The 12,945-nt window shown below is 30.6% G+C and overlaps 1 protein-coding gene across 1 annotated transcript in view; it reads right to left on the bottom strand.

Moving 5' to 3' along the window:
• Window positions 1-12,945, bottom strand: part of LOC145268325 (protein amnionless-like) — a 183,693-nt gene that overhangs the window by 13,574 nt on the left and 157,174 nt on the right. The window contains exons 7-8 of the mRNA XM_080123816.1: window positions 9,386-9,471; window positions 9,057-9,174 (exon numbers count right to left, since the gene is read on the bottom strand). Of these exons, the coding sequence (XP_079979942.1) occupies window positions 9,057-9,174; window positions 9,386-9,471 (204 nt within the window). The remainder of the gene's footprint in view (window positions 1-9,056; window positions 9,175-9,385; window positions 9,472-12,945) is intronic.

Below are 12,945 nucleotides of genomic sequence, written 5' to 3'. Positions count from 1 at the left end.
TTGTACGATGCTTTTAGAAGTGTTTTTATACTTTATATGTGCATATACCCTTTTGTATGATGGCTGTATAAAAAAGTATTTTATACACGTCTTTTTATACTCTCATACATGTATATATTTATTGTCCTTTAACTGTTTAGATTTCCCTCTTAATCTCTTTATATTTCTTAAACTCCTTTCAAGCTTTCATATTCTTCTATTCTTCATTGTATTGCTCAACTTAAACCCTAACCTCTACACGTTTTTAGATATAATTTGATCACATTAACTATTCCTGCTTGTAGAAAAGTATATTTCATTTAGTTCTCTGTAGAGAAAATTTGTGTGCTTTTTTCCTTCCTGGATGTATAAATAGGTACTTTCTACCCGAACATATGTTGCATAGTTTTCTTGAAATGCTTAAAAATAAGGCTTTATTTCTTACCTGCATAAATGGAAGTTTTTGTTTGCTTTCATCACATTTATAAACTTAACCATATCAAATCTACCATGCTCAAAATTGCTGCCTCAGCCTTTTGGGTTTTCATTTTACGAGGTCTGCTCAGCTTTAAGCCCACCTATCTCCAGATATTTTCCCCCTATCCTATGGCCTTTCAAATTGCTAGTCTATCCATTTGCAGACGTTACTGACTCCCTATTTCATGGTGCTCTGCTTCAGTTCTTCCTAAGCTTATCTCATTCACTCTCTGCAGTTTCATACATCTTAGCAAATCATGTCTATTGTATCGTGTACCTGAACTACTTGTGTCTTTGTAGTCAAAGTAATGTTAATTATAAATAGAACTAAACACACGACCTGTTGGATCAGTATTATTTATATTGCTAGCAATGCTACACAGCATTTTGCAGTATTTTAATTTCCATAAATTACAGAAAAAAATAAAACAATGTAAAACATTTAAGATTTTAAAATCAAATCAGATTAAAAAAAAAAAATGTCCTGATTGAGATTCAAACTTAACATTTCGGTGTTCTTTCAACATCGATTAAGGCGATACTATTACCTAGGTGAACCAAGAACAGGGTTTCTTTTTTTCTCTTACAAGTGTTGGTGGATACACATAAAAAAAATTGTCCCAAATGTTTTGACATTTAAGAGTAAATATTGTTCTGTCTTCCTTTATGTATGATATATCTTGATTAAAATTAAATATTAATATAAACTTATTTTTAACAACAACAGATCCATATTTGGCATACAACTGACAAATTATCTCCCTGATAGTTTTGTATTAAAAAAGTTTATAATCACAGAAATACAAGGGGCGGGAAGGGTGCTGGTTTTATTTTATATACAATTAACTTTGACATTGGTTAACAAGGATTACACAACGTCAGAATACATTATGATATAATATTTACATCATTCCATTCCTCTCACTATTTTTTATTCACTCTTCCTCCTCCTCCTTCCACCACCATCTAAAATGGTCATGTACAGATGAAGAATACGCAAGATATCGTCCAAGAAATCTAGATACGTAGATTAAATATTGAAAAGTTCGTAAAAGGCTAGAAATGAATCCAGTGTTAATAAAAATTACAATCATAGTTGTGATGGCAAATCTATACCATTATTTAGAAGAATAATTAACCTAATTTGTCTGAATTTAATAGCCACTTATGTGTCTGACATTAATTTATTCTGAGGTTTTAAGAATAAAAAATTCCAATTCTATTAAAAATATTAAAGTTGAGTTATTTTTCCAATGTTAAAATTTTGGTGAAACAGCATTATTTTTGTATTTTATATAATATATATATATATATATATATATATATATATATATAATTATTTTTTTACTATAATAATTAAATACCTACAGACACTAGTGTTTCATCCTTTCGGGATTCTTCAGTGCAGGGTGTCACAATTACTACCAGTCGAACGATTCGAACCCCGCGACACGAGACATCTCTGGCTCGATTAGCGGAGACCGTATCCATTCGGCTACCATTAATCGTGTGAAATAGCGTTGAATTTTAAACATTTTAATTTAAATGTTCATTACGTCAGACAGACAGTGATCAAGTCGTTATACGACGATCTACGCATAAGAGCTAAATTGACCGACTTTTATTCAACAGAAAGTGCTCAACTATAAGAAACGTATTTCTTAAAGGGGCTGTCATAATTATTTTTTTACTATAATAATTAAATACCTACAGACACTAGTGTTTCATCCTTTCGGGATTCTTCAGTGCAGGGTGTCACAATTACTACCAGTCGAACGATTCGAACCCCGCGACACGAGACATCTCTGGCTCGATTAGCGGAGACCGTATCCATTCGGCTACCATTAATCGTGTGAAATAGCGTTGAATTTTAAACATTTTAATTTAAATGTTCATTACGTCAGACAGACAGTGATCAAGTCGTTATACGACGATCTACGCATAAAACATTTGTTGGTCAACATTTTAATTTTGCACTTCATATGCATAAAATCAAGCATACTGGCTTACAGCATAGCTGTGTAAAATATTTTTTCAACAATTAAAGTGCAATATTTTAGTTTCTCTAGATAATTCATAATTTCATTTTATTAGAATGTTTAAGAAGGTATCGACACATTTGTGCATTTCAATAACCATCTAATTTTTTGTTTCAGTGTTAAATATGCCAATTTAAAGCTAAAAGGGCCACACAAAAAAAATTAATGAATTACTGAAAATGGTCTCAAAGCAAAGCATTTATATAAATAACTTATTTGGTCTTCTGCTTAGTGCTAATAAAGAGTATATTTTGGAACAAGATCACTATTTGATTACAAACAATTACTAGAAAAAAAAAAGCATATATTATGTTGTGATCTGGTACACAGTAAGGGTAATATTGTGCTTTTATTTTCTTTTGCTATATGTTTTCTTTACTGACATTATCAGAGTCATAAAACATTTTATTTTTTAAGGAATTGCTAAATCTAACACATGATTAAAATGTTTACCATTATTTAAAATTGGTTTCCCGTCAACTAATGAGTTTCATCTTTTTCTAACAAAACATTTTGATGCTTATTTAGTCTTTCATCTCTTCTATTCAATTAGATCTTTTTTATAACTTGTAGCTTTTAAGCTTCAGCTCCATTTCTACATTTTCGTCTCATTTAGTTTTTTTTCCCCCTCATAGATTTCATTCCTGATTTTACTCTTTCTAATGAAGACATTCTTCATTCTCATAAACACTGATTTATGGTTATTCAAAACCTTTTATTGCATATTTTTAAAATATGCAGATTTTTCATGCTAACAGACCATTCTTTAAAAGAATGACCTTTTAGCATGACCTTTAAAGTTCTTTATGGAACTTCATAACTAGTTTTTAAAAAATGAATAGATCTTAAATATTTTTTCATCAAAATCTTTGTTTTCCTTATTCCTTCAATTTCAAACAAAATCCCCATTTTCTGAGTTATATACAATTCACGAATTGTTCTATTCTCTCTATTCACTCATTGAACCAAAGGAGATCCCTCCCCCCCTTCATTGTAAAAGGGGATTCATTTTCATCTCTCTTCAAGATCAACAGCATAGCATTTTTGGGTGTTTTAAAAGCTACAGTGTTATGTTTTTGTTGATATACAACACATGCACTTTCATGGTGCAGATCACTGATTAGTTCCTATCACAACATCCTGCTCATTTCTTATCTCTCTCAATCATCATACCTCTCTTTCCCATGTTGATAATTTATCAAGCTCTGCTTAACACACTCCCTGCTCTTTTCTGATAATTCTTTTAAAACAATACTGCTCAACTGCTTCTGTTAAAATACAACTTAGAAACAGATTTTCTTTGTAACATCATTTATTAATTGTAGCATCCACTTTCAGGAGCATGCAGTACCTGAAATATCGATTTTGTTTGGATCTCCCTTTGTATCAACTTTCAGTGATTTTTACAATAATAATCTTCAGTAACTACAGTGTAAACATAATTCTAATTTTGTTAAGCAGATTATGCAATAAGTGTATTTTTTTTTCTCATGCGAATAAAATCTTTATAAATTATTTTGAATGCTTGCAAGTTAAATTGCTAAGTGAACATAACTGATGACTGTCTCCAAATGTTAAAAGAAGAAAAAAAAAGTACTTAGAACTCTTCTCATATATTTACTATTGCTTTTGGTTTCCAAGAATTGTTATTTCAAGGAACACCAAAAGTTTTAATTAGGGGCATTTTTCTAATGATAAAATGCAATGAATACTAAGATCAAATGATTAGCATTCCTTTTCTGTTTCAAAAGCACACTACATCCTCTGCTAGTAAATGTCCTGTTTCAGTGTTTAATGTCTTTGTTGGGTATTATAGCATTTTCTTATTTCAGATCATCAAACGCCTCTGACATTTGTATCGCTTGCAATTCTATATCATCAATGGTTCTAGTCTCTAGCCATAAATAAAGAAATTGTCAAGCTGAGTTCAAGATGCAGCCGTTTTGGGGATAATGCCGATAGAAAATGTCCCAATCCTCCTGCGTATTACATAGTGTTACTTTGTTCAACTAACCCCAACACACTCTGCGTGGCAGTACATTAATTGATCAGAGGATTACATGTTTAATAAGAATCTCTCTTTAAGGGTTCACAATTTGTGTTCTTCTATTCGGCCTGCTATGTAATCACAACTATTTGATGGCCCTTCTATTGGATATCAACAGATATTTCTTATTTCCTCAACAAATTCCCTTCTCATTTTATTTCTTTTCTTACTGATTTATGCCCCCCCCCCCCGGCTCTCACAGGGTGCACTTCTCATTAGTAAATTGACCTCTCACCTCATTATGGTCATAAATTATCCGATATCTCTACATTCTTTTCGTTGCATTGATGTCCTTTTTAGATTTCACAAAGTCATTTGTCTATTTAAGCCTGCAATGTGCCATTTCTTTTTGTAAATGGTTGTCTTTGCTGGCCCCTATTTTCAGGGTTAATAATCCCACAGGTCTTTGTTTACCTATAACTCTTAATACAATTCATGCCCCCATCTCTTTTTTTGCAGGGCATCAGTCCTGTCTTTCAAGAGTTCACTATTCTATCTCTTTTAGAGCTATAAAACTCTGATACCGACCTACCACAACTAAAATAAAAAGTTGTCTTTTTTTTCTTTCCTTGCTTCTTTTTAACTTACATTTTATTTTCTTAGAACAGGTGGTCAGAGTAAGCATTCTTTTTTAAGAGGTCAATAATACCCCAACTACTATTTCTGCTGTATCATCTTTTTTGAAAAGATACAAAATCTTTCAGCATCACATGGTCCAACATTTTCCTCTCTAGAGGATTCATACTTTTGTCATTCTCTTTGGGTTAGCAGAGTCACCACTGTAATTTAACACTTTATAGAGTAAGCAGTGTTCGTGTCTCTTCTTTTGACATATCCTTTTAATTCTCACATACTCCTTTTTCTCTTAAGGATCACAAAGTCCTGTTTTCTGCAGGAGCTACATTTTAAAACAGCTTTCTCTTTTGAAAGCTCAGTGATCCATTCTTTTTAAGAAAACACTGTCGTTTGTGCTGACTTATGCACCCTTTCATGTCACCTTTTTAGGGGTCAGAGTATACCAATTTTCTTTCCTCTTTTGGAGATAAAAATGATCTGATTTCCCCTAGCTTCATGGTACTCCATGTATTGGAGTTGAATCACTATAAACCGTTTTCATCTCTTTTCACATCTCACTTTGGGTTGCAGTATCCTTTTTATAACTGCAGTATCCTCTTTCCATTTCATAAGGCCTCAGTGTCATGCCTCTTTTGGCATTTAACTTTTTTTATAGGCTTAAAGTGAACTCATTTAGAGAAATCATCACATTATGTGAACTCTTGAGTTCCAAAGCCTAACAGATCATCTTTCTATTTGGGTTTATATTGTTCCCATCTTGACTTTTCTTCTTAGTGGTCATACTGATCACACCCCCTTTTTTTTTTAAGGGTTCATTTGATCTGTCTTCAGCTCATACTGTACTCTTTGATTAAAAGAAGCACAGAAAGCTCACTTTTCTTTGGATCACACACTGCTTTATATCTATATCTTTCTACTTCACATGGGGTATCTTGTGTTTATCTTTGGATGAAGATAAAAGTACCCCTCCCCATCTCCACACATTCTTCTATAATATATCCTTTCTTTTTGGAAAGGAATCACAGTCTTTTTTTAAAGGAGTCACTTTAAATAGATATATTTGCTGTAACTCTAACCTTTCTGCTTCATGTTTCTCTATTAATGTTGAGGCAACAAACCATGACTTTTTTTATCTTTCTTTTGGGTCATTCAAATCTTCCTTTAGAGGATTTGGAATATCCCATATTTTCTTTCGCTGATGAGCTCTCCCACAAGTTTGGTGTTATCTCTATTTTTTGCTTCACTATCATAAATCTTTTCTTTCTAACAGAGCCTGAATTGCCACACGTTTAACCTTTGGCATTTTACCTCTCAGGGATGGAGCCTCCCACTCCTTCCCATACCACGATGCTCTCTTTCCTCTTGCATACTTATTGTCTTTCCTCTATATTTAGAGCTGCACTATTCAATCAAATCTATTTTTTTCGAGTTGCATCATTTTGACCACTTTTTTCACCTTTATGTGGTCATGATGCCATTTTTTTTTTTTTTTTACTTTAAAGTACCATGCCCTCCTTTGAAAGGATCATCTACTTTGTCATTTAAATTATTTCTTTTGTATTTTTTTCTGTCTCCTTTTCTTTGGATCACACACTGTTTTATATCTATTTCTTTCTACTTCGCATGGGGTATCTTGTGTTTATCTTTGGATGAAGATAAAAGTACCCCTCCCCATCTCCACACATTCTTCTATAACATATCCTTTCTTTTTGGAAAGGAATCACAGTCTTTTTGGAAAGGAGTCACTTTCTTTTTGGAAAGGAGTCACTGTAAATAGATGACTTTAGACATCTTCATACATATTCTGCCAAACTATTTTCATTTAACTCCTAATATCTCATGCAAACCTTATTCATTTGGTTTCTATTAAACCATTCTGATTCAATTGCTGCTATTCAGCATTGTACACATCTTCCAGACATTTTTTTCACTTATCTGAAATCATTTTATATTCATTGAATTCTCTCCCTTTTTTAAATCATTTTTGTAGTTTTATTCACTACAGGTTGCATTTATCAATTTTATGTATAATTTTTTTTTTTTAACTATTAGTTATAGTCATGTAATTTTCTGTATGGACTTCTAAAAATTGATGATAGTATCTCTTCCATTTTTATGAAACCATAATTTTTCTGTTTTTTTCTAGAAGTCAACAGATTAATAACTTTTTTTTTTTTACAGATTATAAGTTTTTTGATCATATCAAAACTCACTACAATTTATGTTAACTAAGTTGCCAAACACTATTAATTCTGTCAGCAATAGATAAAAAGTTGCAGCTGCACATAAATTAGATAAAAAAATGACATTTTCACCTTGAAGGCATTTTGTATCAATACCAAAGTGGTACTCATCCTATGCTAGTTAAACCGATTTCTTCCAAAGAAGGAAGTATCACAGAGGAATATTAAATTCACAAGTGGCCCCCAGTCACTTTTTATGGCCATTAATTACTGATTTGCCTAAATTAATTTTATAATAAAGCTAACTAAAATAAAACTTTTCTGCCAATCCCTGGATAAGTTTACAATTTTTTAAACACTGCTTATTCCTGGCCATTCGCAAGAAAAAAAAAAAAAGTGAAAAATCCTTAAATGTATAATTCAAATAAACTTTTTTTATAGAGAATTTCAAATCAAAAATATTTTCTTCTATTTGATGCACCTGATTGACACAAACGTTTGGCAAATCACAGAAAAACAAAAATGTATCTAATTTTAATGTACATAAGGAAATTGAAATAAATTTTTGAAAAAAAAAAAAAAAAAAAAAAAAAATGTGTTTTCTTTTATATTTTGAGATTGCATGTCCATACCTACAAGTTAAATTAATATGTAATATATATATATATATATATATATATATATATATATATATATATATACACTTTTTGTTTAAATGTAATGCTTGATTGAAGGTTACAAATTATTTTGGAAAATAAAATAAAAATTACAATTAAATTTACCAAAATGATCCAAGATGGTAAAACTAAAGTATATTATAAATATTAAAGAATTAATATTTATAAAATTATCTCAGCCAGATGTAAAAGCTCGATAAAACCAAATAGGAAATAGAGCAAATAGTTAATAAAATATGTTAAAAAACACTTTGAAATGAGTTAAAAACATATTTAATATGAAAAGGAAACACTAGATAAGTGGATTGTCCTTAATCCGCAGAGTTTCGAAGAAATACTTTCCTTCTCATCAGAGGGTAGAAATTAGCAAAATGCGGGATCGGATTTTGCATGCAGAAGTATTTGATGAAACAACAAGTCAAAGATCTTACTTGATAACAAAAAAGTGAAGCAGAGGGAATATGGTGAAGAAAAAGGTGATTACACATGAATGGATAGTCTGGTGGAAGATAAATAATCCAGTGACGGTAAAATCCAAATATATAATTTCAAGAAAGTTAATTGAATTTCCATTTACCTAGTGTTTCCTTTTCAGATTAAATATGTTTTTAACTCATTTCAAAGTGTTTTTTAACATGTTTTATTAACTGTTTGCTCGTGTATATATATATATATATATATATATATATATATATATATTTAAAACAAGATATCATTGAACAAAAAACCTTTGCTAATTTATTTATATACCATACTTTGGGGTAATTGCACCAAATCGGGGGGGGGGGGAGAGGGGAGTGTAATCGTAGCAATTAAAAGAAAAAAAAAAGTGCTCTTTATATGCATAGTTGCCAAGAGAGCACTTTTAGCTAGTTGGTACAATTACCCCCAATGTACGGTATATATTTTTTAACTGCACAAGATGTTAAGAATTTATAATAATAAACTATAATGAAAGAAAAGGTTGTTTCCTGTGGTCTATTAGCTTTTAAAACAATATTTGACATGGGAATGGGTTTGATATGCAGTTATATCTGGAGGAATTCTCTTGAAATTATCAAAAAGAAAAAAACCCTACCTGTTTGTATATCTCTGAAAATTTGCATAGCTACATCTCCACTTCGATCACCTGTCGGATCCATGAGTGTCAACTGGATCGATGTATCTATTCTTGAAACCACTAATTCAATCCCAGTCTGCAAGATTTTGAATGACAAGCACAAATGTTTTATAAGTTCATATAAAAAAAAGAAAGAAGCATTTTAATTAAATGCACAACGACACTCAAAGATTGAAAGTTATGTCAAATGTTATATTTCAAAGCGAGAACATTCATTTTATAATAAGACAATTTAAGAAAGTTCTTAAATTTAGAATTGGGCTTTTAGCAAAAGAATTTCCACATACCTCATTCTTAAGAAACTCTTGTTTAATTTGATTCACAAAAGTTTCATAGTTGAATCCACTTTCAAATTTACTTTTAATAACTGCACCTACAAAAAAATTAAAAAAATATCCTGTATAAATAAAATACTTATAATAAGAATATTAAGAGAATATATTTATTTACAACTGATTGATAATACTTAAGACTAAGTAAAGAGACTAAGTCATAATGAAATTAACTGTGTACATACCGGATAAATCCAAATAAAAGTTGTTTATGTAGGTTGGAACTACTCTACCCCTCCTCCTCCCAATCCTAGAATGACCTCTACTTTCGAGGCAATATTTCCATCAGTTCTAAAAATACTCATTGATTTTTAAAAAAGAAAATTCAAGTGATTTATTTCCCATACTGTGTTTGGTAAGCACTTAATTTTTTTAAAAACCTCATTTTACATATCTTTGAATTATTTATTAAAAAAAAAAAAAAAAAAAAAAAAAAATGGAAGACTTGTGTGTCTGTGGAAAAATCTTTTTTCTTCTTTTTTTTCATAATTTGGGAATTTCAAATTAAACATGTTATCTGTGCCTAAACCTAAACGTAGATTCCATGAACAAAGCTCCTTAGAACTGCACGCCTCTAAAATTGTCTTCCGTTTTCCAGCTGACTACAATATGTTTTGTCTTCAAGTCTAACGTAAACAAGTTCTTGATTAGACGTTCCACTTGTTAACAAATTTACTGAATTTCCATTTACTAATGATTACTATATTGTCCAATTTCTACTGTACACTCTTTAACCCTTACCCTCGAGTGGCCTTTTAGCCTTGATAAGTGGGGATGCCTATGTAAAAAAATAAATAAATAAATAAATAAAAATCTTTAATCTCTGGAAATGGACTCTTCCATATCTTAGAATATGTTGCATTAGTTATATCATTGTAATATTTTTTTTTAATGAGACAAAGAAATGGAATCACAACATCCAATCAGAATGGATTGAAAATATCTTTTGATCACTGAACATTGGGGACAGGAATATATCTACTTTGTATGTCTAAAGATGAACAGATAGGATATCTCGAATCATAGATTGCAAATGAGAAGATTTTACCCTTGAATAATGAATTGAGTGTGGTGTGCCCCCACACCTGGAAAAAAAAAAAAAAAAAAAAAATGGAGTGAGAAAACTGCATTAAACTTGAGAGGAAAGAGACTGCATTGAAGTAAACACTTTTTCAAATTTTCTGTAAAGATGAATGCAAGAACATTTCATAAAGGACATATGTACACTAGAACAAAATAGCTTTCCCCACTGCCTATCTAATCAACACTAACTAGGCTTAAAAACAAACAGCCTGGTAACAAAAAAGTCTCTTTGCTGCATCTTAGCACACCCAAGGTATTGCTGAATTATCTGAGCCAGAAGATTATTATTACCGTGTAGATTGAATTAGATTTGTTTTAAAGAGAAAATTGCAATACAAGGACAAATATGGTTACATGATGTTTTAGGAATTTAACTTAACTAGATTCTATAAACAATAACAAGGAATTTTAGATAAATAAAAACATGTTTTAAAAAAGAATGTTAAAACAAACAAAATACGTGATGAAGGTAGATCATTCAGTTTATGTCTTTGGTTACACAATGACGTAACGAAATGGAAATTAGGGGTTAGTTGGAAGTCTGGAGCGAATGAGTAGAACGGACAGACAAGTTCTCAGCTGGTTGGGAAGCATTCAGCTGGAAAGGCAGTAATATGTAATCTCTGAAAAATTAATGGCATGCAACCCCAGAACAAACAAAAAAATGTTGCAACAGAAATAAATGTAAATGTGGAAAAACAATTTGGTTGTCCGAGTAGAAAATGACTTACATTTTCAGAAGCACATCTGGAACAATACAGCAATGATTCCGACTTCTGTTGCATTGACAAACAGACAATAGTACTATTTGTCCCATTTACTGAACTATTATTGAACGTATGTTAAAAATGTACACACGCAACAAACATTACATAGATGACCATATAACACGTACATGGCTTGATCCCCTTGTTTATGCATACATATTTTATATACATTAGTTATAAACAAGTCCATGTTATACAGAAGTCTCCAGTATACAATGTCTTATGCTTTTTTAATTTTTTTTTTTATATGTCATGTCGGTGTTAGCTAGTTTATGTTGTATCACTCCAATGTGGTCTTGATATGAGATTTGTATGATTTTGCTGACTGCAGCAAAACATGAAATCTATCCTCTTATCTTATCAAGATAAGTTTTCATTACAATAACAGCCTCAAAATGTTGAGCCTCATGTGGGACCTTTTCTATCAAACTTGTGGGAATCCACTCGACATCCTTGATGATAGCTTGAAACAAGGGCAAAGACGTGAAAAGACCAGAGGGAACCATGGTAAAAACAAGCTCATCTGATATTATACCCAACACTAGAAAGTGAAGTTGATTAAAACTAAAAAACCCACACTTTTTTTTTTTTTTTTTTTTTTTTTAAATCCCTCTGTATATTAACATATTCAGTTTAATACAAAAAAGGTTCTATATAAATTGCATCTAGACATTTGAATTGCAATCATTTTAAAATAAACATAACACTGTAATCCACAATAAAATGAAAAAAAACAAAAAAAAAACACTGACATTTTATTTTCTGTTTGCAGATCTGGTGAAACATTCTCAGAAAGTTCTCATCATTCATTTTATAATTCTTAATTCAATGTTTATTAAAAAAAAAAAAAAAAAAAAAAAAAAAAATTAGTTTAGAATTGGTGATTATTCTTCAATCATATATTTCAAGACACTCTTAGTTTTGAATAGACCCAAGCCGAAAAAAGTGAAGACGAACATGTCATGTGATAAACAATTTTTTTTTTCTGTGTAATTCTGGAGAAGTAAAAAAATATTTTTCTTAGCCATTTTACAACTTTTAACACTTTTGATGATCGAAAACTTATTGCTCACCCACTCCTTATGGCTCTCCACTAATTAGCCAATCTGTAGCAGCAGTTAATCAAACCATGTGTTTTTACTAGTGTTGGGACGATTCCTAATTTTTATACGATTCCGATTCCAGGAAAATATTGATTAACGATTCCGATACCAAGTACGATTCCGATTCCTAGGGAATTATTGTTTTGAAATATACCAGGTAGTTTTATACTTATGGTCGGTAGTTCCCAAATATGTTCCCTAACTTTGGAAGAGATATTTTATGTCTACACCATCGTGTTTTGGTTTAAATAAAATTATTATATAGTAAACTAAACGGAAAAGTTAGCAAAATTTATTTTAGAGAAAATGTATTTTACTTAATTGGAATACAGAAAAAAAAAAACTCAAAGAAAATGGAATTTATCCTTCAGAGCAAAAACAAATAAAATAGAATTTATATAACAGAACAAAAACAAGAAAATTAGAGAATAAATTAACACGATTCATTATTTTGGTCCTCATAATTAACAGATTTAATGAATTAAATAAAAAAAAAAATATAGCGGAAGAGAAAGAAAATATATACTAATTAAATATAAAAAAGATAAATATTTAATTTAAT

Source organism: Euprymna scolopes, chromosome 43 (assembly GCF_053919585.1).
Source record: "Euprymna scolopes isolate OS-2025 chromosome 43, ASM5391958v1, whole genome shotgun sequence".
Taxonomy (NCBI): domain Eukaryota; kingdom Metazoa; phylum Mollusca; class Cephalopoda; order Sepiida; family Sepiolidae; genus Euprymna; species Euprymna scolopes.
The sequence above is the reverse complement of the archived record's forward strand: the minus strand, read 5'-3'. Positions and strand labels throughout refer to the sequence as shown.